The sequence below is a fragment of the Aulostomus chinensis genome, chromosome 2, assembly GCF_037954235.1.
Source record: "Aulostomus chinensis isolate RoL2024-O1b breed Wild chromosome 2, RoL_Achi_v1.0, whole genome shotgun sequence".
Taxonomy (NCBI): Eukaryota; Metazoa; Chordata; class Actinopteri; order Syngnathiformes; family Aulostomidae; genus Aulostomus; species Aulostomus chinensis.
In genome coordinates this window covers 21,300,231-21,327,593 of record NC_141321.1, presented here as the reverse complement: position 1 = coordinate 21,327,593, position 27,363 = coordinate 21,300,231, and the positions used below count along the sequence as shown (strand labels likewise).

The window sequence follows — 27,363 nt, the reverse complement described above, 5'->3', positions numbered from 1 at the left end:
TTATTATTGATGTATAGTACATATTTCTAGTTTTTCTCCTAAAATCCTGGTCTTTCGAGTCTGTGAAGCAGTGAGGAGGTTTCTCCTGCAATTTGGAGAAATGTGGACAATAAAAAGTTCTTTCTGCTAGGACGGGTACACTGATTGAAGACATTTACTTCTTTCTGACACTAAAAAGAAAAAAGAAACTAATGTGATTTCCAGTTATTCTTATAATAAACAAAAACAAGCCCTTAGTTTTTGCAAGATTCTGCACAGAGGAAGAAAATAAATACGTAAAATACAAATAAAATGATGACATGAAACAAAAGCAGGGTAAAACAGAATTTATGAATAATTACACTGGATAAATGATTTAACGTTCTTTATTTTTCAAATATATTTCTATTTAATTTGCTGTGCTATCATCAAATTGGGATTTAACTACAGTTCATACCATCCTTTAAACAGCTGTAATATAGTAATGTTGCATGAATGTTTGTTGTAATGCACTTACAGGTGTCATAATTACATTTTACAGTAACAAAACTTTATAATTCCGATATTAAATGTTAATCTATTAGTATTTCTTCAACAGACAATAATACATATATAACAGTACTTCCATTTGGAGATTAGAGCATTAACAGAAAAACAATTCATTTCTACAATACATTACAAACAAAGGCCTCAATATTCAATTTTTTATATATAAGTGAAAGAGGAGAATGTGCTTATTTTCAGCAATGTTCACATGTAAACATTTAGACACATGTGCACTTGAAGCTTAGGATCACTTTCTTAAAGAGAAATTTAAGCAGTCTGCAGATGACAGATTGGCAAAGATTCAGACAGTTCAGGAGTAAGACTTGTTGATATTAACAAAGTGCTTCACTTTATAAAAGCAAAAAGTATAAAACTGTGTTGTCAGAGACAAGAACCGGCCCGCAACATCGTCCGTTTTCAACAACCTGTAAACATGGCAGGTAGTGTAAACACATCATTTACCATTCAGAAAATAATATCTTGTTATAAACCAACTGCTTGAGTAGTTACTTTCCTACAAAAAGCATCACATTACTCATTTTGATAATAATCTGTACACAGTTTGACAACCAACAAACCTTTTTTTTTTTTAAAGTTGTACTCTTAAAAATAGAGCCCCGTGCTGCATTAGACACCCAATGACGAGTAGAAGAGAACTAAATATGACTGACAAAAGGCAACGATACTTAATATTTAGCAAAATGCAAAATGTTTCCGTAAGCTACTGCCCTGAAGATTTAACTATTAAGGTAAGTTTATCCATGACTCTGATACGCATACAATAGATGTCAATCTTGAGTGGCTACTGAGTGGACCAGTCACCATCTTTTGCAGATTTGCAAACACTGAGTGAGCTAAAGAGGTTGAATGCCAAATGCTCAATCATTTGTAGAAGGCAACCTTTTAATTTTCTGTGATAGCTGAGAAAGGATAGATTTTCTGTGTATAAAATGATGCATAGAATTGTAGCACAATCAAACAACGCATGTAGTCTTTGCCACTATAGACTACACTGATGTGGAGTATAATTAGTTCAGCCTTTTAATGGTCCTGGCATTGGTGCGTCACTTCTATCATAGTTAACTGGTAACACTTTACAATGAGGGTATATTAATGAAGGCTAGTTACGGCTTAGTTACTTAATAAACATTACTTAGGCATCATTAACCATTTAAGTCAGACATTAGTTAACTAATGATTACTAATGGTTAACTAGGCCTTAACTAACCATTGTCATAACTATATAATAACCATGATTGTGGCGACATTATTAACCCTTATTGTAAAGCGTTATCAATTATCTGATGCACCTGGTTTAACTGTCGTTGCTCACTTAGATGTATGCATCTTTTCTGCTACTAAAGGTTTTTGAGGTGCATATTTGGGATTTCCTGCATCAGGGTTTCTAATGGAATGAAAAATGTAGGTTAAATTGATCATTCATATCTAGCTGTTTACATCAGACACATCTGGAATTAACTCACAAAGCCTCTGGATGATGTGTTCTTGTAAAATTGTTCCAGTTAGATAAATATCATGTGGAACAAGATCAGATTCCCATTTAAACTTGTGGCACTGATGCTTCAGTAGTCTGATGTAATTGCTGTTACATTCTTTCAGTTGTTAAAAGAGTGATTTTGGCTGTGATTCGGATGACTGGAACCAGGCTGTGACTTAATCAAGTCTGGTCCGCTCTTTACATCACTAACATGTAGTGAAAGGACAAGTTTACAGATTTACAAAGATGAGCAAAGTCACTCATTTCCCACCGACTGCAATGTGACGACAAAGGGTTGCAGCTACGCGGTGTGAGAGGCTTGTGAGGCAATTCAGCCCAAACAAAACAAACGTCAATTTAAGTTTGGTTGTTTCTGCATTTCACATAAATGTCTGTTATAATGTTATTTCACAGAAGTGTGTTCTATAAATACTTCAGCAATTTTATCACAACATTTAGAGTGGCTTATAATACAGAATCAAATAACAAGAAACCCTGATTTGTAAACTGAAGTACATGTGGAGTGGTTGAACACCTGTTGCTCCACGTGTGATGTCCTTTCTCCACGCGTGCCCAAAGAGAGGACCAGAGTGTGACTGTCCTTCATCTGTCCCACAGCTGGTGGGTTAAGAAACCTCAGCTCTCTCATCAACTTCAAAATATTATGCTGCTGGGCATATCTCATAGCTGTAAAATCTGCTTATTTAAATGCATAGGCACTAATCCACGCCATCGAAGCCTTGTGCGTTCTCGATGGCGATGTGGAGTTTCTCCCTCAGTTCTTCAAAGGACTCGTAAGGAGGAAGGTCCAGACGATTGAAGCTTTAATGAGGTGGAAGAAAGATAATATCTCAATAGGAGTAAAAACAACATAAAACTGCAGGGTGTGACTGAACAATCTCTCTTAAATACTGAGATATGTGACACATTAATGTACTGTATGTATCAACAAAGCAGACTGTGTGTTCTGACTGCCAGCGACCACTAGGGGGCTTCAACCCCCTGAAGCATTTGTGTGTGAGATCCTTACAACATTAACATGTAATGTGTGTGAAGTTCCTAAAAGCTGAACAGGAAAAACTTTTCTGTCTACTGACCGGTCACTTATCAGCAGCAAAAACCAAACAAACGAACAAACAAAACATTTTTACCAACAATCAACTCTTGTCCTTTTAAATATTGGCACACAAAATATTCAGCCTCAGTGTAGGAAGATATCAATAAAAAAAATCTTGTTAGGAGCTCACCATGTGTGGGCCCGGGGCAGTTTATCACGCGTTCCCCACTGCTCGATGGTGAACAGCTGTGGACCGTTAGATCCTGAAAGAAAAATAACAACAACAACACCATAAAACATCAGACAACCGTAATTAAGTATAAGAAGATTTAAGCCAAATGTCTCATGAAGGCAGGTGCATCCTGAATAGAGAGAAAAGATGTGATGCCCAGGCAGAGACCAAATGACCTCAGTTTCTGACTGTTTCAGTCTGAACTCTTGAGCAATGTATTGTTCATTCTTTTTCCCTTTCGTTATCATTATCTTATGAGTGCAGTTATATTTCAGACCTGCTGTCTCTTGGACAGATCCTTTGTTCATTCACTTTTCAAGTTTCTTCAGTGTTTAGGGTTCTTAGGTTTTATTATGGATTAAATAAAACATCTAGTTTCCTTTGCCACTCTCCTCTACATGACAAACTGTAAGTAAATTACAGCCGTAACAAGCACACATAATGTTAATTAACAAATATTTTCACAACAATATACCCTTCATGTGTAAGTTCATCTTACCGTAGAGCTCAGCAAAACCATTCATCGGGACCCTGGATGTACCTGTCACAAACTGCAAAAGCCGAATTCGCTTTTCTGCATCCATCAGTAGAACGGTCTATAAACACACAGAGTTAACAAATTACTAAAGCTCTTCTTAAAGACGAGGCAAAACACTGAGGTCCACACAGCTCAGCTTATTGGCTGCAGGCATGGAAAGTTGTCTTACTTTCCAAAACCACTGGATAACTGCGTGGTTGGAGCAGTAGCCGTTCTTGTACTTGGTGTTCTCTCTCCAGTCATTCACATCCACATCTCCTAGACCACACATGAGTAGCTGTGAAGAAAAATAAGGAAAGTAAACATCATCGTTGTAGTTAAATGACTCTGACCAGTATCAGGATTTGTGACGGCCTGGAAACACACCTCCAGCTCATTCTCATCAAAGATCTTGATAAGATCTTGCGGTATCAACTCAAAGAATCCCTAAAACACAAGAAATGTCAGATTGTTATTCACGCTTCAGTTTTCAATTATCTACCAATGTTAGTGGAAATGTTGTTACCTCCTTGAAGGCAGTCATCTGCTTCTGTATCCTGTTCACAAACCGCCACTGCATCACCAGACTGTTTGAAACATAAAAGCAGATAAGTATCAAAATACCCAAACACTAAGAAATATTTTATTTTGAAAGAAACTTTTTTTTTTTTTAACTTACTGGATGTATTCCTTCTTGTTTTCATTTGTGACAACAATCTCAGCACCGCCTGCCTTCAGATCATGCTGGTGAGTCTGAACAGGGATTGTCAGAAATGACACATGAACGATATGGAAAAGCCATTATCTCAGAGGTATCAAGGAAAAGTAATAAACAAACCTGTCCAAACAGGTCCTCATCAATGGTGAACCTCAAATCCAGATCTGTCGGGTCGTTCTCCAAAATCCACTTCAACGAGTTGAAATATTCACTGTCCTGTCAAAAGAACAAAAATGGTGGAAATGGTCAGATTAGCTATGAGACTAAAATAGAAAATGTGTTTTTTCTGTTTTAGCTGAGCGTGTTCTGTTGCTGTACTTGTATATTTGATGTGTACAGTTTGCCACGAGAAGGTTTTTACACATTCAGCTGCTTGGTAAAGTTTAGAATGACATCACAGTCAAACGTGGTGCAAAATGCAATTCACAGAAATAGGAATGATGAAGCGATGTGTGTAGATGGGTGTTTATGTGTTTCAGTATTTGAATATAACAGTCTGTGGGGGATCTCTCAGTGGAATAATCACTCACAACAGACTCCATGTCCTGGAGGGTGATCGGCTTCTGCAGCATCATCTTGTAGAATGGCCGAATGAAGAATGCTGGGAACAAAACAACCATGTCAGAATCAATCAAACTATGTCACGGTTATGTAATTCCTTTTGAAAATGAAATACCCTTTCTAAAGAAATTTTAATGACTCACATTAAGGAAGCACTTACCATCAAGCAGTTTGCCGTGATACACAGCCATGCCTGCCACACGGCCGATGAACTTGAAGTAGGACAGGTGGTCCTCATTACATAAACCTGAGTTTGGGTTGATCTGCAGTGTATAATTATCTCTGAAAGACAAAGCAGATCACAGATAACATGAAGAGATTCTTCCAAGAACAAATACAGCATGTTTTTACAATGGCTGCTTCACTTCATCCCAGAGTTGATCACAGCTCATTGAGCTGTTACTTGTCTGCAAAGAACTTAAGGTCCGAATTCATTTTCCACTTCAGACTTGCAAAAATAATCTGTAATAAGGTATGTCCACTTGGTACTATTATTTCCTCTGTAAACTTTCTGTAGTCCTGAAAGCAGAGCATCAGTCCTTCATATCTTTTTACTTTTCTTTAAAAAAATAATTCTGGGCATCTGAGCATTTTCAAAATTAGAAAAAAAATGTGAAAAAAGAGGAAGCAAGACACTAAAAAACACCTGTGTCTACATTCATTCACACACTTCTCTGACCCCTCTGGTTACGCAACGACGTTTGTACTCACGTGGCAGAATATTCAAACAGTCCATAGTAGGGGTTGAACATCTCCTTGGACATGAGGAAGAACCACTCCCGGGCCACGCCTCCATAATCCAAACCTTTCTCCCCCTCAAACTCCACCCACAGTCGTGCCTTCAGCAGGTCTGCCCTCTTAACTGAGAGGATGCGCCGGTATGAGTCCTCCAGAACTGCATTTCGTCTCAGCTTCATCTCAAAGCGGTTTGGTATATCAGCCTAAGGTAAAAGTAAAAGCCAGTCAGTGGAAAGTTCTTTCCAGTTGAGTTGTGTTGTGTTTAAAACAGTCTACATTGAATGAATATGGATACACACAAATACAAACACACACACACACACACACACACACACACACACACACACACGTCACTCACCGGTTTCTTTAATTTCTTACGGAAGTAGTCATACTTCTGTTTATAATCTCTGGAATAAGGCACTGCCTACAAAAGACGACAATGTTCAGAAACAACATATTAGTTTTACATTTATGACCTGCATTATGATCAGTGATCCATATTTACTGGAAGCTTGAACTCCTCAAACAGAAGGGCCTTTCCTGTTTTTATTACATGCTAATATCATATTACAGATGAATGATCTGTCAATACAATCTATACTCACTGGTCCAGTTATAGCTGAGTTCTGTAATCTGGGATCATCCCATTGTGTGGTCCTGGTATCTATGAAACACAATACAGCATAAGACAGAAAATGTCACGTGTCCAAGATGGGTTTTTAGAACTAGAAGTCACACTCACTGTGATCTATGTAGAAAATCCTCCCATCAGTGTGGACCCTCTCCTCCCAGCCAGGCTGAAGAGACAGAAAACAGCCTTCAATGAATGGAATGGTCTATTCCACTAAATATAATGGTCAGCACAATCAGCTTTACACTAAACCAACAAACACAGCAATCAAGGCGCCTAATTTCACGTTTCTAGAGATCTGAAGCTTAGCATTGACCAGTGCCTTCTGATCAATTTCTGACACATTTTCTGTAACGGATAAACTCACCGGCATCGGGCCAAGATCAGATGGGTCAAGTGAGGGTCTCCTCCTCATATGAACGGGAATCTTTAGCCTGGGGTCTTCCTGCTCAGAGGCAAACAAACAGGATGTGTTTCATTCAAACTGGAAATGCTTACATAAGGAACTGAGGTAGAGCAACTACAGACTGACAAACAGTCTAGTTTATGCTGTTTATCAACCAAAGTGTCAAAGTACAAAGTGTAATCATATATTTAAATCGGCTACTAAAAGACTACTAAGAAAAAGTTCCTAATATATTAGTAGTAATCTAGTATTCAATGGAATATCTTCACCTTAAAAGGACCGTTGAGTTGGTATTTGTTTAATTTTAGCACAAAAGGCATAAAAAGTATATATCTGTTATTGTAATCTTCATGTAGTTCTGACCTCATGTAATTGTAGAAACAAATTCAGCTATCTAATCAAAAACTGGTATGTTCAAGAGGATCTGGGACCTGTCAAGATTTATTTGATGAGACAAGCTCAATCACTCTTCATTTCCCCTCCATGCTGTGTTATGTCCCTCAGCACAACAGGAACGGTTGTCTCCAGCCTCAGTGCCCTTTTATTGTATTTTATACATCAATAAATTATTCTGAAAATACTCCTTAAAAGTCTGTTCCTTTTTCTTATGGGAAAAAAGAAAAAAAAGAAGAATGCCTTGTAAATCCAAGAGAAAACTCTCTCTCAGGTGATGCTTGTATCCCAGCCTCTAGTGGCCATTAGATGAACTACATCAAGTAGCAGCCCCCCCCATGGGGGGAAGCTATACCAACAGACCTCTTGTCATCTGCATTCTCACCCAGGTAGTCGTCTTTGTATTGTGGTCGATGAAAAAGGGTCTTCCATTGGGGGCACTGCGGACCTCCCATCCAGCTGGCAAGGAACCAGATTCAAACGTGGCCTCAGGGCTTGGGGTGTGCTGGGGAGACTCCTCGGGGGACACAGGTGGGACGATTGGTGTGGGGCTCTGGGGTAAACCAGCGCCACTCTGTGCTGCTGCTGACTCTGAAGTTTTCTATCAAACAAAACAAATATGGAGGTATTAGACAAAGACCAGTGATTAAATTAGACTCTGGCTTTCATTAGTAATGATGATGACAGATGGGAAAGAAAGATAATAAGAACTACACTGTTTTAAGAAATGAGTGTAATCTGAAAGAGCTGTTTAAACCTTGCCCCCCTTATCAGTTTTAATAAAGAATCCCACTGCATACCTGAATGATAGGCCGTACCCATGTTGTGGTTCGGCTATTGTGGTTGATGTAGTAGCGTCTTCCTTTACCGTCCCGCTTCTCCTCCCAGCCTGGAGGCAGCCCAGCAGAGGTCGGAAGCAGCTATTCAGTGACAAAGATGAAACATGGTGATCAATATTGAACGCTGTGAACTCATTGAATAACACAGCATTTCAACTTCATGACAAAATAACAGTAGGGCAGATCTTGCATTTTAAGCACGTCCTAGACTTGTGAATACTGTTACCTGTGCACCGCAGCACTAACATCGCAACGGAAAGTATTTTGTGTTCAGAGTGATTATCAAGGAACTCACAGGTCTCACTGTAAAGTTGTGCTGGTAAAATGTCAGAAGGAACGACTTCAAAAGTGAAACTCACCACCGGATTAACAGGATGTTCCTCTCCTGTTGAGGTCTGGGCACTTCCTCTGAGACTGGAATGGCTTGAATTATTAGCAGGAGCCTGCAGCAGAGGTCAGGGATGTCAAAGACGAAACTGATCACTTTACCATTAATGCACAAATACTTTCAGCTCTTCTCCCTTTTGGACTTTGAGCTCATGGTTCATATTGATCTCATTATAAACCTCTCCAGCACTTTCACTCAATAATGGGAACCACATGCTGCTGGAAAAAAAAAAAGACTCACCATCTGGGAGGTGCGCTGCTCGCCAGCTGTGGCCCCTGTAATATGCATGTTCCTCAAGTCATGGCAGAATGAGTTGAACTCCAAAGGTGCCTGAGGTGGAGGTGATGTGAGCTGGTTACTGCTGTGGTACAAGGTGGATTCATCTTCCGTAATAATCTCCCAGCTCTAGACGATAAGAAAGAGGAGACACACTGAGATCCGAGGAAAGATGCAACAACAGCAGAAGGCTGAGCTTGAAGATGGTTTGTTGATGGTTTTTGAGAGTAGATTCTCCTTCTTCTGTAAGTTTTCATGGAAAAAAAACTGAGAGATGGAATCCAAAATGATGACAAAAAAACAATGAAATACCTGGTTCTACATGACATTCATCTAAATACTATCACAATGAAACTGGAAGCTGAGGCAGGGCCCCAGGGTGTGCTGAAGCTGCTCGACGTGATCCTACTGCGAGTATGACATAGACGCCCACCTTAAATTAGCCAATCTACCAAAGTTCATTGCTAAATAGTTTCTTGAGAGTCAACAATTTACAATTGTCTGGGAGGAGAGTGTCCTGCTGAGGTCTGACCTGTGCTTGCTGCTGTTGGCTTTCCCCATCTACAGTAAATGTATGAAATCTTACATTGAGTTTGTGTGTTACACAGGCAGACTTGTGATCCATGAGCTGAATATCAACCTTTGTCTTTAACACAGAATGGCATTGTAACTTTTGGTGTATATACATGCGTACAAGCCAAAGTAGAAACCTTAAATTCCTAACTAACATACTAACTTACTGAAAGCCAGCCCAGGGTGCAATCAACAAGAACGCTGTGCTACTTACTGTAAACCTATTCATCCAAACCCAAAGTATATACCCAGGTGAGGTTCATTAAACTGAAAATATCAAGTCAAAAGGACAATACTCCTTTCCTCCGCAACTTGCCTATTCACCTAAAAAGGACTGATTAATGCCGACAAGCTGCATTGGTTTCTAAAATACTAATGAAATACTCAATCATGGGTCATAAACAGCTTGTCGTCATGTGCAAACTCTTAACTCACCATCCTGTTAGTTTAACAAAGCTCTGTTTTGTTTCTCTACACAGAGTGGAAAATTCTAGGAAGGTCTTAACGAAACAAAATCAAGCAGAATGAATTTTACATAATGAAAAACAAAACAAAACAAAACAACAATTGCCAGTGTAAAATTACAAAAAAAAACTAACCTCAGGAGACTCTCGCGTGGTGTTCTCCTCTGGGTCTGAGATCTGTCTACGTGTAATAAAAGTCTGCTCCCCTTCCATATGACTGTTTTGTTGTCTCTGGGTCACCTCATCACAGTCACTGTTTGGAGGAGACACAAACACCATTGGTGCTGCACTACTTTATGTGAATGCAATGAAGCTATGCTAGAGAGAGGAGCAGTCTTTACTGTATTGTGGGCTGTTGCCACTGTGTGGTTCTCCTCTCATGGTTGACATAGTAGGTTCTTCCCAAGTTGTCCTGCCGTTCCTCCCAGCCAGGGGGCAGAGGGGGCAGCAGCTGGCTTTGTCTGGGACCGGACATGTCCTGAGCCTCCAGAAATTCCCAACCAGGCTGCACACAAGAAAATGTTTTAACAGAGAGCACAGGAACTATGGTGAAAATGCCAGCTGTTTACAACGACTTCAGCTCAGGGACTGGAGAAGCAGCCCATTTATAATTTCTTATATCCCTTGGTTCAGAAGCAGCGGACACAGAAAAAAGCTCCTCTCCAACTCCAGTTTGTCTTTAAGACCCACCTATGTTTATAAATGCAATTTTGGAATTACCGTACCACACACACCGACTCTGAACATGATTAAAATGGAAATAAATAAATAAAACAGATGAATAACACAATGCTACTCTATTGCCTACTAATGTCCAAGAACAGGAAATTGGCAAAATAGGTCCTCTTTAATTTTATGTGAGTGTATTGATTCAACACCTACAAAGAGACCTTGAACGTTTGTAGAACGTCTTACATCTCTCACTAACCTCATTTCCTGTCTCTACCTTTGCAGAGCACACAAGACTGGAGCGGATCTATGAATCACACAAGATGCAGAACTGTATTAGCGAACAAGTGGAAGCCAGACTTACATCCATGTCGTCAGTCTGATCTGCTGTTTCCTCCTCTGAACCAGAGTTTTTTGGCATGTAGGTCATTTTGAGACGCAGATGACCCTTGACTCTGGACTTGTGGCTGCGTGATAAACATAAAGAAATTTTATATATATTGTGTGAACTGTTCATTTTTCCCTGTTAAAAAGGTACCATAATATGTGTAGCTTTTATATGGAATGCAAAACAGGGAGAGACAAAAGAGTTTATGATCATGAAATCATGCCGACCTTCGTGGGTGAAGCAGAAAATCCTTGAATGTGTATGGCCTTTCTGTATTAGGATTTTCTGTCTGAGAAGAACAAAACAATACAAAGGAAATCTTTAATTCCTCAAACAAATTTACACCTTGAACAGATCTTTTACTTGCAATCGCATTACAACAGAGTATATTAAAATATACCATAACATGAAATGGTGGGGATAATTTGTGGGTGCTTTATTTATTATAAAACAAAAGCAGGAAAGTCACATAAACATGTCACAATGTGTTTCCAAAACTGTGGACAACGATGTGGAACAGACACGAGAAGAAGGGTGAGCGTGTTTATATTTACACGGTGACATGGGTGAGGTTGAGGTCGAGTGCTTGTACAGTGAACTAAATTACAAGCGAGCATAACTTATGTGAACTTCAACAAGTCATACACACCAAAATACAGAGAACACAGTTTCAGCAACTGTACACAAGGACTTACCGGAATTTGATTTAAGGGGATGTCCACCTGTCCCAGAAAGTCATCACGTGTCTGACAGAAAGAGAGAGGGAGTCATACACAGATGTCAGGATCATGACAGTGTTATTCCTTGTGCACTCACGCGTGCGCGCACACACACGCACACACACACACACGCACGCACACACGCACGCACGCACGCACACACACACACACACACACACTCATGCACTCACGCACACGACTGGCCCCAACATGTTCTCCCTCTTTTGGAGTAATGACATCTTGCCAGTTGTCTGTGGGACTCACTTATCCTATATAAAGGTTATTTTTCTTCCTAATTTAACCTCACAGCTTCATCCATATATTTGTATCATTTTAAAGCATTCAAACATAATGTAAACATAATGTAACGCCCAATGGATATCTTTGCTAATGCACAAGTGTATTACAGGAACCTGTAACATCACTACTGAGTTTAGCTACAGGTGCAAGTGACAAAATGCTCACACACACACACACACACACACACACACACACACACACACACACAAATGGGTGAAACAAGGCTAAATCTTTCAAATAGCAAGAAAAGTAGAAAAATACTGATTTCCAGCCTAATTAGATTCATAAGGTCAAGCGGAAACTGTATGTTATCCTTCATAAAGAAAACACACCAAACGGCACAAACACTGCTTTCCCCTCTCAGAACAAAGACGGTCATTTGACTCAATCTATTCCAGTATCTTTAAGTATGTAGCCTATAGGAAAAAGGGTTATCAATCTACGATGACCACACCGAGTTGCAATTCAAATTTTGAAGGCCTGAAACCAAACACACAGCACTATAGGAGCAGACAAGTTTGTGACCAAATTAACACCCCCCACCCCCACCCCAAACAGGTCAAACTGTCTAATAGAGGTATAGAGTGTTTAGGTGAATAAATATAGATGGAGGCCTCCTTCGACCTTCCCGTTTCTCACACTGCAGCCAAGAAAAGCAGCCAGGCTGAGAGAAAGTCTATATGTCACACTAGCGGTAGCCAGTCTGAACAAGCATTAGCTCCAAGCAGTATATCCAGGTTCAAGCCAGTTTGATGACACACATTTGCGACAACTTTAACTTCCATCAAGAACATATCAGCTTTTCCTGAGTTTCATGCATGCAGAGCATTCTGACTTAAAAAAAAGAAACCTTGGTATGTTTTACTCTGAAATGAATGAAGTCATTTTGTATTTTTTGCCAAGCTGTTGTTGCAATTCCTTTAAACAATGCTTGTGGCTCATTTTTTAGATGGTATCAGTGCTCTTAATGCCCTTCTGAAACCCAAAAGTCATGTTTTGATGGTTGATGATGATAACATTCATTCAGTTGAGCTGCAGGTGGCAGGAAGTAAAGAACATGAGAATAGTTGTAAACACCAAGGTTATAAAAAGCTTGTAAAAATAGTTCCAATGTGTTTATGTGCAGCTTATGAATATTGTTAACAATTGTGGCCATTTAGAAAATGCCTATATTGTGTTTTTATCCTAATTGTATTAAACAAATTCTAATTTTCTTTTTGTAAAAAAAAAAAAATTATGTCAAAGACACTAAATAAATAAATGTATACTTCTTATTCAGTTCTATGTTGTTGTGTTTAAACAGAGGGACGGCACTCAAGGAACTGAAAAACACCAGAAATGTCTTAGAGTTCAGAGGGTGAGGCGCTGGCCGGACTTATTTATACACAACATTGCAGAAGAGATTAGGAAAGTTTGTGTTAGTAGTAGCAATGGTGTGTATATCTTTTCTCTGTGGTCTACATACAGTATAACCCTTACAAGAGCCAGTGAACTTGACATTTACTAGAATGACGAGTTTACACAGTAAACAGTTTGAGGTTTCATCACGGTGACACCATGCAACCTCCTTCCACACTGCTTTGTGTTTATTTTCACAACAGTTACTGTAAGTGGAGAATCTAGAGTTTCTTTAATTGGGGTGATATTACTTAAAAAATAGTTACAACTGACAGAAGATATGGAGTTTAATATAAGGGTCTAAACTGTTGTGCCATATTCCAAATACTGTACGTGTGCAAGGATAATCTCATACTGTTGTGCTGAATCTCGCATTAATTTATGCACAAAATCAAGTTGCAGTCACTAATGTTTCTTCAATTACCCTATGGTACTGTATTGTACTTGTTCCCTATAGTCAACAAAACTGTATATACAAGGGTAAGAAGTTCAATTTGCTGTTGCACTCACATGTCACCCCTGATCAGATCAGATTTACCTTCACCTACACTGAACCCCTACTAGGTTACAGTGTGTTTACATCATGCCATGTTGTCCACTGATTTGGGACCTCAAAAACAGCAGCGATATTTATCAACATACGCTGCCCTTCATAACTTAACAGCCTGGTAAGAAATCAAATTGTATCAACAAATAAGAGACTAATTGGCCAACTGATCCTCCTGTTGATGAAGAACTCAACTCATTACTTCATACAGACAAGCTAGTAGCGACGGCTGTCCCTGCTGGATTAAAGAGTCATATAGGTCAGTACTGTATCAAAGAGAATAAACAAACGATATCTTTCCACTGGAAACTTTCTGGATGTCAGGCGAATGACTAAGCTAGCGAAAGAAGGAATCCAGGAGAGGGGAGAAAAAAACTGCTGATAATAAAATGATAACCAAAATAAATGCTAAGAAAGAGTCACTCGTGATGGTCATGTGACACTCGGTTCAGCTCCTTTTAGCAAGATTCATTGAGCTGAACACAAACCCAATCAGCTTACACACTATTACAGACACGCTGTGGAATAATTTCAGTGCTATTCATCCCAGCGCTTCAACGACAAACTGCTTTTGACAGGTGGGCACTGCAGCAGCTTGGTGACAAGATATCCAAACGTAACGTTATTTCCATATTCCCTTCAAATACTACGAACTACACACCTGTCACGACATTGCCCTGTGGTCAAGTGACAGTTTAACAAGCACAATCTGGAATGGGCTTCCTGAAACACTGTCACAACTGCATAAGTAACTCAAAAACAGGATTGCAAAGATAAGATGACAAATACTTCCTTGAACACTTTTAGTTACCCCATCATATGATGCAACCATCAGACAATATATGATAAAAAAATTGTTTTCTCATATCAAATCCCACTGTTTTCAAACAATGGAGGGTAAGCATTTATGTCACTTTCCCCCAATCACTCCCTCAGACTGTATACTGTACAGTATGTAGTGACAAAGTAATAAAAGATGGGAAAACTATGAACCTGGATGAAAAACAAACAATTCCCTGCTTGAATGAATTTAAATGGTATGTGATGCAGCTGTCAGCTTGTTAGCAACTGCATTGATTTTCCTCAGAAGTTCACCACCTCAATCCTTGTTCTGTTTCCTCAAAATACTACAGATCCGTTGACTAAAACTTTTCCACTTTGATTCAAGTGACATCTGTGACATCTTCAGATACCACTTGATACATTTTACAGAGTACTGCTTCAGCAAATACATGGAACATTTCATTCAATATGCTTCATCTTCTCTTGCCATAATTGTTGAGTCACACACACTTCTGGTTTGATTCCAGTTGTCCCTGTCTCGCCCTTGGTTTCATAATGTGAAAGCAAGATACTCTTAAAATGCTTTTTTCATTTAGACAAAAATTAAAAAGATCCAGGAGTGACCTTCACATGACAGGAATAGGAAAATAAAATCACAGAGGGACATATTCCAAATCAACATCAATTTTTCCTCCATCATTTAAATTGCCTACTTGTCTTAACATGCCAGGCTTGATCTTACGTGCTTTCCCGAGTGCCGCAAGTTATTTGACTTAATGCTAATTGTCATACTTTGTGTCGCCTCGGCCTTCTCGGGTTAGGTATCCATTTCAGCTCAGTAGCATTACTGGAAAGAGAAACGAATGACAGGAGGATTACTACTGAAGGGCAGGGCGAAAGCGAGGGAGTATAGCGTAGTCGCATATGGACGTGTTACATTATGGCTCCAGCGACAGGAGCTCAGACCTGTTACACTGCTTACATTTGTTAGTGGGATCGTTTCATCATAGGGAGTGAAATTTCTATTATTTGTACACTAAACGTTATGTTTCAAGAAAAGATGTGACCAAATATAACACACGTATGAGTGTTACTGTGTATAAAATGACTACAAATATATACTATGATGGTTACTACTAGTTGCACTAAACTAGGTACACAATCAAATTCAGTGACTTCATAATGGTGAGTAGGTTCAACTACAAAAACCTGCTTTCTTGGAGTTATAACTTGTAGCCTTTCATCATACAGCAGGGTTCTGTAGTTCATGTAGTTCTACCTTTCTTGTGTAATGTGGTCACTCCTGGTTATTCGTTAACTCATGAGATGAGTCATGGAGTTATGAGCAATCAGTACAAAGGAAGAGGAGACCTGAAATTGTCATTAAAAATCCATTATGGAACAAGCGGCTACATTAAAAAAAAAAAGACCTACAGCTTCTTTTTGTAACAGTGTTTTAAAATAGTCAGTACACTAGATTGTTTTTTTCTGCTGGTGAAATAAATACATTATATAACTCTGTTTTGTACGAAATGTCGGTTTGTATTTTTAATTCCCAATATTTGCTCCTTATTGGAATGAGAGATATATTAGAGGACATTCTTCAACCTAAGACTCCTTTTCCCATGTGTTTAGGTTGAAATGATGAATTACAACATGGAGTGTGTTTTTTTTTTTTTTTTTTTTGCTACTGACAGACTCATATTTTTATCAAAAGTGTGTTTCACAGCATAATGGAAAGGACCTCTACAGAGGTAGGGGCTCATTGTATAACTATACCAAGTTAACACATAATAACATGACCTTCCCTCTCTCTGCACCAGGTCCTCTGCTCAAGGAACAGGGGTTTTTTTTCTATAGTGCCTGTCCCTCAAAGGTCATCTCATTCGTTGTGTCCGTGCAAAACCTCATCTCCTGTGAGAGTTTAGAGTGAGTCCTCAGTTTCAGGTTCGACATTCATCTTAGATCTCTATTCAGATCCTTTCCATTAGGTTGTAAAATACATGTACATATAAGAGCAATCGGGGCCTCTCAATGTCAAAAACAAGTACTTTCATTGGACACACATCGGCATGGACGATTGCCCCGCAGCGTTATATTGCAGCTGTTGTGAGTTTGCCGGGCATAACGTTCTTGTTCAGAACAAGAACAATTTCAACATTTCAAAAAAAATCTATAAATCTTTTCTACCCACACATGGGAAAACACAGTTTTACAATGAAAAGTACTGGCATCATACTTTAAAACCATGCAACACTGCAGGAGGTGACCCCTTTTACCCTGCTGTAGGGGCAGGACATCTGTGAGAACAAAGCTCAAATAAACAGATTTCAAAAATAAAATTAATATAATTTCCAAGAAAGAAATCCAGATACTAAAGCCATCGTGTTTTCATTTTTTTTAACGTATTTGTGGTGTGTCATATTTGAGGCAGACTTCTGAGATGGAGAATGTGCAATGTGACACTGAAAAACTAAGAACACCAAAGTTTGATTCTAAAATACATATATAATTAACAGTGACTTTTATTAAACATTAATGGCATCCTGCATACAACTCAAAGGAAGAAAATATAGTTCTAAATTTATAAAAGCAAATTTAGATTTTTTTTTTTAAGTAGATGTACTTGATAATTGCTGGGGGAGGCAACCTACTTAAAGCAGAGGGGGAGGCTGACACCTGATACTTCACAAACACTGCCTAGCAGGGGGACCCACAGAGAGGGGGACCCACAGAGAGGGGAACACACCGCCAGTTTACTGGGAAAGGCTCAAGCTCCCATCCTGCCGACATTAATCCCAACTCCACAGCCACAGCCACAGACACAGACACACACACACCCCATGTCCAGAGATGGCTGGCATGACTATACGCTGCTCTAGTATCATGCTGTTAAATTTGAATCCACGGGACTGGGCAGTGCTACAGACCACCAGACTATCTGGAGTCAGGGGGAATATTTCAGAGGCACTTTATTTTTATCAGCAAGGGGCACTGCTTTTCCCACCGCTAAAATTAGCCCGGGTAAATACTTAAGTAGATTACTCACAGCGCTGACAAAATAAATGAGAACTATTCTAAAAGTGAGCACGTTCTCACACCTGCAAGCCTTCAGACGGAACAAATTCAAGTCTAAAAATCAATATTTACATGAAATATGCCAATAGATTTAGTGTAATGTACTTAAGTACCTCTGAATGTTTGTCTATGCTGGGCTTGTTAATTGCGTGATACAAAAACATGACCTCCCCTGCGGGGGTAAAAATATCTGGTACTTCACAGGTTTAACCAATGATTTAATAAAATATAGAAAAACAATAACTTCTAAGTAAGCCTCATATGCAAAATTTAGCAGGAAAATAGCACCCTGTATTTTAATGTCTCACATTCAGTCCTATGTCAATCTCACTGTTTACATGAAAGCAAATGTCAAACGTAAGGAGGCAAACTATGGAATCTTCTTCAACCAGTTGAACAACATTATAAGTGAATCCACACTGTTCCCTCACACACCAGCAGCTACTGGAAGGAGGAGTGCAGAAATCTCAGTTCAGGAAATTTTTGCCTCTCAAGTAAAAGTGAAATTTAGTTTCAGCTTTTTCCTGATGGTCAGGAAGTTTAAGTCAATTCCAAACAAAGACAACACTCACCTCGGTATTCTGCCTGTGGTTCTTCATTGTATTGTTCCCTTTGCGGCTTGTGTTTACATCAGTAACAGAGCTAGGCAACTTAGCTGGGCAACATGGAGACAGATGAATGTGCACATGTGGAGAGTAAGGAATATTGAGTTTTGGATTTGAAACGTGACATGAAATTCCAGTGTTTGGGTAGGGCACCTCCAGGGAAAAGCTTCGTTGTATAGCACGATGACAGTGGTTTTCCTCGGGTCTTTCCTGGCCATGTCCTAATGAACAGAGCTTTTTCTCTGAAGGTATGGCTGAAGAAAACAAACAAGCAGAAGTACTACGATACAATTTTTTGCAAGGCTCATTCTCGGGGTGTGTAGCTGGGTAAGGAGCCTCCGGATATTCCATATTAACTGTAGATATGGACGTTGCTCCTTTCCCAGAAGTAACTGGTCTTTGGTGGGCAAAGTGCAGCAGCAGGCTGCTAGAGTGGCGGTTGGATCTGTCTTGTGTTGATGACTGTTCCATTACTTTCCTCCCATCCTCCATTTTGCATTTTGGTTTAACCTCTAAAGGAATATTGAATTGCACCATGTGTTTGGTGTCCCTAAAATCGGCTGAACAGTTTCCTTTTGGGAAACGATGGCCACTCATGGCAGTTGTTTGGAAAGTCAATTCCTCATCATCCCGTGATGATTCAGTGGCAGATGTCTGAAGAGATGATTGATGACAACCTCTTGTTGGCATGAGAACAGGTAGAGCCACTGGATTGACAGGGGAAGCGGGTGGGGTGCTGCAGGGGCTCTTTGGAAATATAACCAAGGAAGAACACCGTCTTAGTGGGACCTTGGACTTGCAGGGTACACTCTTGTCCTGGGTGGCCCTGTGCTTTTCTGGAGCCTCTGGCTCAAAGATGCTGTTGCTGCTACAGTACCCGGCATCGCTGGCCATGCTGCTGCTGCACGAGCCACCATCAGAGCCAACAACAGCTCCTCCTTCATTGCCCCCGGCTTCTCCATCCACTATACTTCCATCCAGCTCTCCACTGAGCTTGCCACATGGATGCAGTGCGATCTGCAAAGTGCTCTTTTTACCACATGCTCCGGTGTTAACCCTGGGTATAAATACTGAAGAGTAACGCTGTAAATTTCCAAAGTCTGGTGACAGAGGAGTCACCTTCAAGTGGAGAGAACTGTGCGCCAGACTCTCTGTGGGGCTACGAGCTGACACACCGACTCCACTTTCCTCACCATGGCTGCTGAGGCTCTCTGACAGAGGGTCCGTGTGGCTTCGCCTTGACGCAAAATGCAAACGGAGCCGATGTGCCATTCGCTTAACGCTCTAATCCCTTCACTGCTGGTGAGTGCTGCATGATAAAACTTGCTGGTAAGAAAAAAGAAAAGCAAAGCAACTGCTCCGTACTGTGCTCTGTGATCACAATCATTAGCGGCTGTACATTGCCAAAATAGCTCTGGTGACATCCTACATTCCTCTCTAGGCTGATCTCAGCTTTTAGTCAGAGGAGGTCAGTGGCTCTGTTTGGAGATATGACCCAAACATACGACCTTTGAAACTAGAGCAATCCCAGAAGTTACCCCCTTTAGGGTGTTTAAATCTTATATGGAAGCCAAAATCACACTAAAACTCTCAGATGGCACTGCAGCTCTGATGTGTAACTTTAAGTTATATGCAGGTTAAGTTTACCTCCTGAGTTCCAGAGGGATTAATATCTCACAGCGCACGCGTCTTTTCCAACCGTGTCACTCCTGTTAAACGCTCTAGAACTAAAAAAACATGGTAGCCAGCCTTCTCTGTAGTATCTCAGCCTGAAGCTCTGGTAAACTGTTACAACGGCCTCTCACTCAAGACTCCACTTCCTGCTGCAGCTATGCTTCTAATGTTTCTGCTGCTCTGTGGCCCCACAAATATTTTTACCCACTGCTATTAAATTACAGGAAATCAAAGGGATTGACTCCAACATAAATCTTTATTAAACTGCTTTGAAAAATCACAGCGCAATTAAGCACCTTAGTCTGTGAACTGAATGTTCGCAGACCGATTTCATGCCAAAGTGCAAATAAACAATCATCTGAATATTTGTGATGATTTTTACGTTTTTAGTTGCAGAGAAAATTTAAAAAAAAAACTTAGATTTCTACATTTCCAGAAGAAAAAAACAATATGTAACATATTACCTGCCTGCTAAGGGAAAATTCGAGAAGATAATAAATGAGAAGAAACTGTGATTGACTTGGCAGTGACACGACACCTGTTATATGACACCTCATGTAGCAGTCAGTGCTCGTCTGATTTCCTATCCACTGCTGTTGACAGTCCTATTTATTAATGGCAGACTATTGTGAACCAAGCTGCCCTATTTCCAGGCAATCACCTGCAACCGAATCACTGAGTGTGTATATGACATGTAATAGTACGAAGCAAGTCCAAGTTGACGACATGATTCACCAGGGGACACTTCACAGCTACAGTAGAAGTCATTGACTATTTTCTTAAGTATCTAACATGACAATTTCCCACGCAAGGAACCTTGTGATTGCTGTTAATCTCTCATCTGGCAAAAAGGCAGGTTTAACTAATGTTGATAAGTAGGTCATAAAATACAGCGTGGATGACGCACACATTATTTATGCCATGGTCATGTGCTGTCATGAGCCAAAAATACAGCTAAGCCAGCTACAGTAATACACACGAATGTGGCATTGTAGCTAAACAAACACAGAGGGAGTGCAACGGTTACTTAAAAGGACTTTGTTGTTTGCGTTAAATTTGTCAGGTGGGGTGTGGTTACAGTGGAGGCTGAACAGTGAGGGCAGCTCGACAATTTAGCAGGTGTAGCTGCAATGAGCTCAGATAACAATTTGCTCAAATGTATCTGATAACATAACCTTTTCACGTTCTTGACACCTCCTTTTTCTCCCACTGAGCAGCACAGATTGGTTCATCTATTTTTTTTCCCAGGGATCTGACATGAAGCAAAAGAGCCAGGAGCGGTGTGCGATGTGGACACCTCATCACATAGTTAAGAGACAATATCTCCCTAAAAAAAAAAAAAAAAAAGAACTCCATGAGGCTTATATGTGAGGTTTAATAGCTCCTATTGAGTGTATGAGATCAGATTTGACATTTTCCAAAGAAATAGTACCGACACAAGTGCTCAACAAGGGCACACAGATGGAGACACCGGTGCTGGATACAAAAAAAAAAAAAAAAAAAAATCCCTCATACCTGAGGCCCAAAATTTCACCCACCTCTAAAGTGAGTGGGAAAAAAACTGACTTAATTTGTGCAGGCTTACACTTGCAAAGCTAACACACCAGTCAAATGTCTCAGAAATCGACCTGGACAATAACAAGGCTGACTGGAGTTAGCCACACCCACGTTTGTTTGATCATGCGGCTGAAAACCAGCAGTGTTGTGAGGAGTTTCACAAGCAGAGAGCCAAATTGCTATAAAAACATGTAACAGAGTAAACCAACAAAGATTCTGCAATTATCAATGATTGCTCCTTATTCTGCATTTAGTGGGATGTGTATTTATGTATGTATGTGTATTTCTCTGCTGATAGGAGTACTTTTTTTATTTGGGCTATACAGTTCATTAAAATCATATTATGGCAAAATCTGAAACACTGGGTCAGCAAATTTTTTGATGTAATTAAAATGTATCACAGAATGCCAAAATAAATAATGCATTATAGTATGACGGAAATGCTCGGGCCAACAAACCATAGTGTCCAAACAAACATCTTATTTTGGTACAGACCACACCAAAAATTGTCATGCAGCATCAAAAAAAATTAAAATATAAATTACTATTGGAACCATGAGTCTTATAGAAGTATCTGTCAACAATAAACTCAACATATTTTATTTTTGCATATAGTTACTGGTATTATATACCCCTGTGGATCCATACAAACAAGATTATTCAAGTGACTCCGTCTTACACATGCCAACCATTGCCTAATCAACAAGCACCATAATGGAGAAAAGAATCGCTAGATGTACTGTGTTTTTAATGTGGAAAAATGTATTGTGTGGTTGATGACTAAGTCAAACAAAATCAATGGATCGTTATTGTCCATTGACTGTATATGATAATCAAATCTAAACCACATCCTGTGCGACACATCAAACTGCAGTGAATTCTAAATATCTACCAGCTCTGTTACACATTCAGCATTATATGCATTACATTAAGAGTAAGAAACTGAGAACACAGAAGACAGGACAAGGAACACAACAGATATTTAGCAGCATTGCTAGTTCGGTGTGTGACACACTGTTATGCATAATTTACTGGATTTATAGGAACAAATTGTTTTGTTCCAAATGGTTTTCATACATCTGATAAGAACACTCGTTGCTCTTCTAACAGACCAATTTGCTGCTGCTTATGTTCACTGTGCAGACAGTCTTAAGCTCACTGCAATTCAGGAGAAAAAGTACATTTATTTATGTACAGAGAAATACAGCTAACACCAAGACACCTACAGTATAGGCATTTGATGTAGGCATTGACTGTATAGCATTTGTGGAATATTATTAACAGGGAAAGGGTTTTCTAGATTTACAAAAAACTCAAAGCATCACTTCAATCCTGAATGTGGCACAATAATCACATTACACCCATTATTTTGCTTTCATAGATGTAGGAAGCCAACATTGCATTTGAGAACTAATTTGCTATATTTCTCACCCCTACAGGCACCCTTTGCAAGCATTTCAAAAAAAAGAAACTAGCTACATAACCCTTCACAGCAATCATGTGTCAGTAAAGCCCCATGTGACAAGAGAATCCTTCTCATGTATCCACGCTTGTGAGCCACATGTTGTCGTGTGTTTTAAAAGCAGCCAGATTTGCCTGTATTTACAGTTCTGGCCAAAAAGATGTCCCAGTTTTCCAATAATATCACCTCTGTGAAGGCAAAATAAGGGAAGCTGTATCTCTGACAGATAGACAACTCAAACATAACCTTGCACTACCCTTATCAACACAACTCTAACACATTCGCTTGTTTGGCAGGAAAGGTGTTCAAGGGTATGCTGAGCTACAATGGGAATTTGGTTCTTACAGTTCTACGTGATTTTAATTCTTTTGTTCAGTATCAATTTTGACTGATTCAAATTTCCTTTACAAGGCAATTTCCTTTTGTGGAAATTTTGAAACCCTGCCAAAATGCTCAAAGTGTTGCAACAATAAACAGGGCAACTATCAGTCGAGACATGTCCAACTACTGAGGTATTGAAGTTGATTTCCATTATTTTTCAATGTATTTTTTCAAGTCACTTCAAGGCGCCAAAAAACCTGTTTATATTGAGTTTGCCAAGAGCATTTCACTCTTATATTAACAAACTTGTCTTCTGAAATGCCATTTGTGATGGACTGGAGTTGTTCTGAAGAGGAATGCATCAACTTTCACTCAAAGCACACACACACAGACACACAGCACCATAGCAATCAAAAGGCATAACACTGTCCAGCACAATAAGTCAACGTTTTTCAGTCAAACGGACAACTCAGTGTAAGGTTGAAAGACCTCAAATCACTCACCAGACGGTTTTCATCAAACACCTCCAACAGGAGACGATGCTTCTCTGGATCAACCTGAAACACACATACAGACTGTTAATTCATTAAAAAAAAAAAAAGAGCTCACAGCATTTAATGATTGTAAATTAATCCAGTTCCCTGTTGGAGTTATGATTGATCTCCTTGTTAAAAATGTATATGTGTACATGGTAGAGCACACCAAATTTTGGGGAAATACATCTGTTTGCCACCCTCCTCTGAGCTAATCCCTGTGTGGTCATTAGGAACCTGAAACCCACAGAGACTGACTGACAGCTAGATAGCTTAGCACAGCGAATGAAAGTGCATGGGCTGTGTGGCACATCTCTGTCTTTCCCGCTCAGCTTGCTAAACTCATGGGTCCTCCTCTGCTTATTCCAGTTTGAGTATATACGATTCAGGAAGTTTAAATGTTCTGAAGTAATTCTCTACATCTTCTCTTACAAAATTTGACGGAATTAGTAGAAGTAGTGTCGCTGTGTTTTTTTCTGGTCAAAGTGTCTAAGTGCTGCATGATATCACTACTCAGGGAAGTAGTTCTGGCTATGTGTGTGCTTGTTAAAAAAAAAAATCACGATATCTTGCAATTTTAAATTATATCATAGCGAGTGTTATACACAACACTCATTATATAACTGCAGGCAAAGCTTGTTTATGAGACATGCAAAAGCATTTGATAACTGTTGATGGTGCTTTGCTAACTCTTCCCTCCCTCTACCATTCATTGAGCTAAGCTAACTAGCGGTCAACTGGTCTCTCTGGTCTCACACACAGACGAGAGAGGGGGATATGTCTTGTTGTCTGGCTCTAGGGAGGATGGCAAATAAACATCCCAAAAAGTTAACGTGTTCCTTAAAATGTTTTATGTTGACAAGTGTGCACATACTCTGAAAAAGAATTCTTCATTCCATTTTGGATCCAATGTCTTCGGGTTGTCATGTATAGGAAATGAAAAAAAAAAAGAAGATCAGAATAATATGTGAGTACGCAAATAAAACACAGTATGTAACGATATAGCAATACAATCTACATTTAGCTCTTCACCTTTTTAATTGTTTTGGTCTGAAGACTTGTTATTTCTCCATTGACAGGGTCATACAGGGACAGTCTCGTGTATGGATCGCTATAAAGCAAAAGGAAAACACATTAAGGTTCAGTTACGGAGTCGACATCCATCTTCTTCCCGCTCATTGTGTATTAGTGGTTTCTGCGGTGCCTCTTTCAGCGGTCTGATCACCCATACCAAATGGTTTCAGATTCTTTATTTTGTTAGATATGAAATTGCCTGGAATTGTTATTTTATAGTGCTCTGGAGCACAAATTACAAACACATCACATTTCGCAGCCATACTGCCACTTAGGTCTAGAGCGATGATTTGTATTAGTGTTGAATTGGTCCAATGGCATCAATTTACAGTTACAGATATTTACAGATATTTTGGATCAGTGTAGAAGACAGAGAAACAACAAATGTGACATTTCAAGGCACAATTTAAGATTATGAAGATGAATTCCATTTTTCACACTGACCATTTTAAGGAAACTGAAAAACAGAACAAAAGCTGAGAGTGAGGGATTTTGGAGATTGAAGGCAAGAGGAAACCTAACAATGAACCTTCCTAATCATCCTAACAATCTTAGACTCTTAACTTAGAGCAGGTTCCTGCATTTCAGAAGTCAGAGCTGTTTCCAAAATATGAAAATTCCTGAAAAAAATATCAGAACTGAATGTCCGTCATTCCTAGATTGCTTTTGAAATGAACTAAGAATGTTGTCTTCCCTTAATGAGACCTCCGCTCACAAAACCTGCAATTGTGAACCTTTACAAGCCCAGCAAAGCCAGTACCAGGGCATCATATTTTATGAAAGGTGAAGGATCATAACCTGTGCTCTCAGGTTCTTATTCATTCTTCTAGATTTAAAATGTTATCTCAATCGGAATAATCAAATCAACAATGTAAATTAATCTCCAGTCAGCCTATGATAACTTGGGGATGCCAGCTCTGTTTCTCCACCTTCACTGTTGAAGATCATTTATAAAACTATAAGAAATGGCAAATTAAGTTACGTAGGAAGATGATGACATGTGTCATGTGAAATGCAGCATGTAGCTGAAGCATAATATAACCCATGAGATTTATGTGGAACCGAACAAAATATATGTTCCAAATCAAATATCTGATTAGCCAACTGACAGATTGGATAAAATGCAACAATAAATTGCTCCAGTCAAGCATTATCACGTAGAAAAGACAACTTCCCTCGACAGTGACCTACCTGGCTCCAAGTATATCTTTTTTAGCTAGCCCGATTCCAGCGATAACTTTCACTTTAAGAATTCTGGATTCATCCTACGGTTTAAAAAAAAGAGGGGGGGGGGACAACATACAGCTTAATTTATTAATTGGATAATGACATCTTAACAGTTTATCAATCATAAATACTGATTGGAAATTGTAATATTACAGAATCCTAGTCATAAAACAAAACCAAGCAATGAGAGGGCACCTGAGAAGAAGACCACAACATAAAAAAACTGCAAAATGAAAACAAAAATATATGACAGTACACTGGATAGTAGTTATGTGTACATAGTATAACTTCAAGATGATGTGTCTACGATGTCATATAACAGAGCACCTCATTGAAGCTTCACTGCTCATCATGTAATCTCAACCACAGGTGTTAAACATGGTTGTACTATGAATCTCTATCACATGTGTTCTCTATAATGATGTAATATCCTGATTCCGGACCCAGCCCCGTTTCTGCTTTTACTGTTACCTTCGTGAATCATTCTAAGGTTTCGCAATCGCCCTGGCTTGACGTAAAGGCGCTACGGGGCCTCATATCTGACCTGTAGCGCGACCATTCAGAATTTGACCCTGTGACGTCATGTGTGTCATGTGTGCGCGCGCGCGTTTGTGTTGACGGGAAATAGCCGTCGGCCGACGGAGTAGCTTGTTTGTTTCCTGTTTGAAAAAAAAAAAAAGTGTCTTGGTGGAGTTTTCAAAAATGTGTGTTGGATAAATCATTAACTTATACCTTCAGCTGAGAGCCGACCAAGCAAATCGATTTTCTACCAGTCACACAAACTGGAACCAAACCCCGCAACTAATCAGCTACGTCAAGGAGTGAGTTAGCTCGCTAACTAACTTAGGCTAATTTTCAAGGCATTTCACGGTGTTTAGTAACAGTTAGCACGTGAAACAGTTAGCCAGCTGGCTAGCTACCGAGCCCCGCAAGCTGCCCGATAAGACGCCGCTAAATGTGATAAGTTTACCTCATCTGCCTGAAGTCCTCGAGTCTGAGGAGAAAGTGCGGCCATAATATCGTCACTCTCCTGCCTCCCACAGAGCGCCAACAACAAGAAGACAGCAGTAGTCCGCCCAACAATGGACTCGGGTGTGTAGTTACTACTACACCTCTATTATTCCCTCCTTATGTTTACGCTGGTAACGCTTAGTAGAGTGAACCTGACCCAGTAGTTACTTGCTGTGACGGCGTCGTCACTCGCTCTATCCA

At 39.6% G+C, this 27,363-nt stretch overlaps 1 protein-coding gene across 2 annotated transcripts; it reads right to left on the bottom strand.

The window, feature by feature from the left end:
• Positions 1–326: 326 nt before the first annotated feature.
• On the bottom strand, positions 327–27,363 carry nedd4a (NEDD4 E3 ubiquitin protein ligase a). Of its 2 annotated transcripts, XM_086184216.1 has the most exons (29): positions 27,122–27,363; positions 26,116–26,189; positions 24,883–24,961; positions 24,725–24,763; positions 23,821–23,874; positions 11,569–11,619; positions 11,101–11,162; positions 10,850–10,952; positions 10,158–10,321; positions 9,952–10,069; positions 8,744–8,908; positions 8,475–8,558; positions 8,077–8,196; positions 7,662–7,877; positions 6,845–6,922; positions 6,589–6,643; positions 6,452–6,510; positions 6,205–6,270; positions 5,820–6,049; positions 5,269–5,390; positions 5,078–5,148; positions 4,668–4,763; positions 4,509–4,582; positions 4,356–4,416; positions 4,217–4,276; positions 4,020–4,127; positions 3,812–3,908; positions 3,271–3,343; positions 327–2,845 (listed from the first exon to the last, which is right to left on the bottom strand). In XM_086184216.1, exons 1-29 carry the CDS (start codon positions 27,164–27,166, stop codon positions 2,743–2,745), a joined length of 2,727 nt encoding a protein of 908 aa, XP_086040342.1. In that variant the 5' UTR covers positions 27,167–27,363; the 3' UTR covers positions 327–2,742. The 2 variants fall into 2 exon arrangements, with proteins under 2 accessions (XP_086040342.1, XP_086040332.1); XM_086184206.1 differs by lacking the exons at positions 23,821–23,874; positions 24,725–24,763; positions 24,883–24,961; positions 26,116–26,189; positions 27,122–27,363 and adding an exon at positions 18,271–19,575 and having other exon boundaries at positions 8,475–8,553; positions 8,748–8,908.

What these genes read in the sequence shown, in the direction of transcription:
- nedd4a (XM_086184206.1), bottom strand. Translation starts at nt 19,575, where the DNA reads ATGGCACATCGGCTCCGTTTGCATTTTGCGTCAAGGCGAAGCCACACG. An exon ending in TCCCCTTAAATCAAATTCCG is followed by an intron (nt 11,163 to 11,568) that starts GTAAGTCCTTGT and finishes TGTTCTTCTCAG; the next exon opens with ACAGAAAATCCTAATACAGA. An exon ending in ATGAGGACCTGTTTGGACAG is followed by an intron (nt 4,583 to 4,667) that starts GTTTGTTTATTA and finishes ATCCCTGTTCAG; the next exon opens with ACTCACCAGCATGATCTGAA.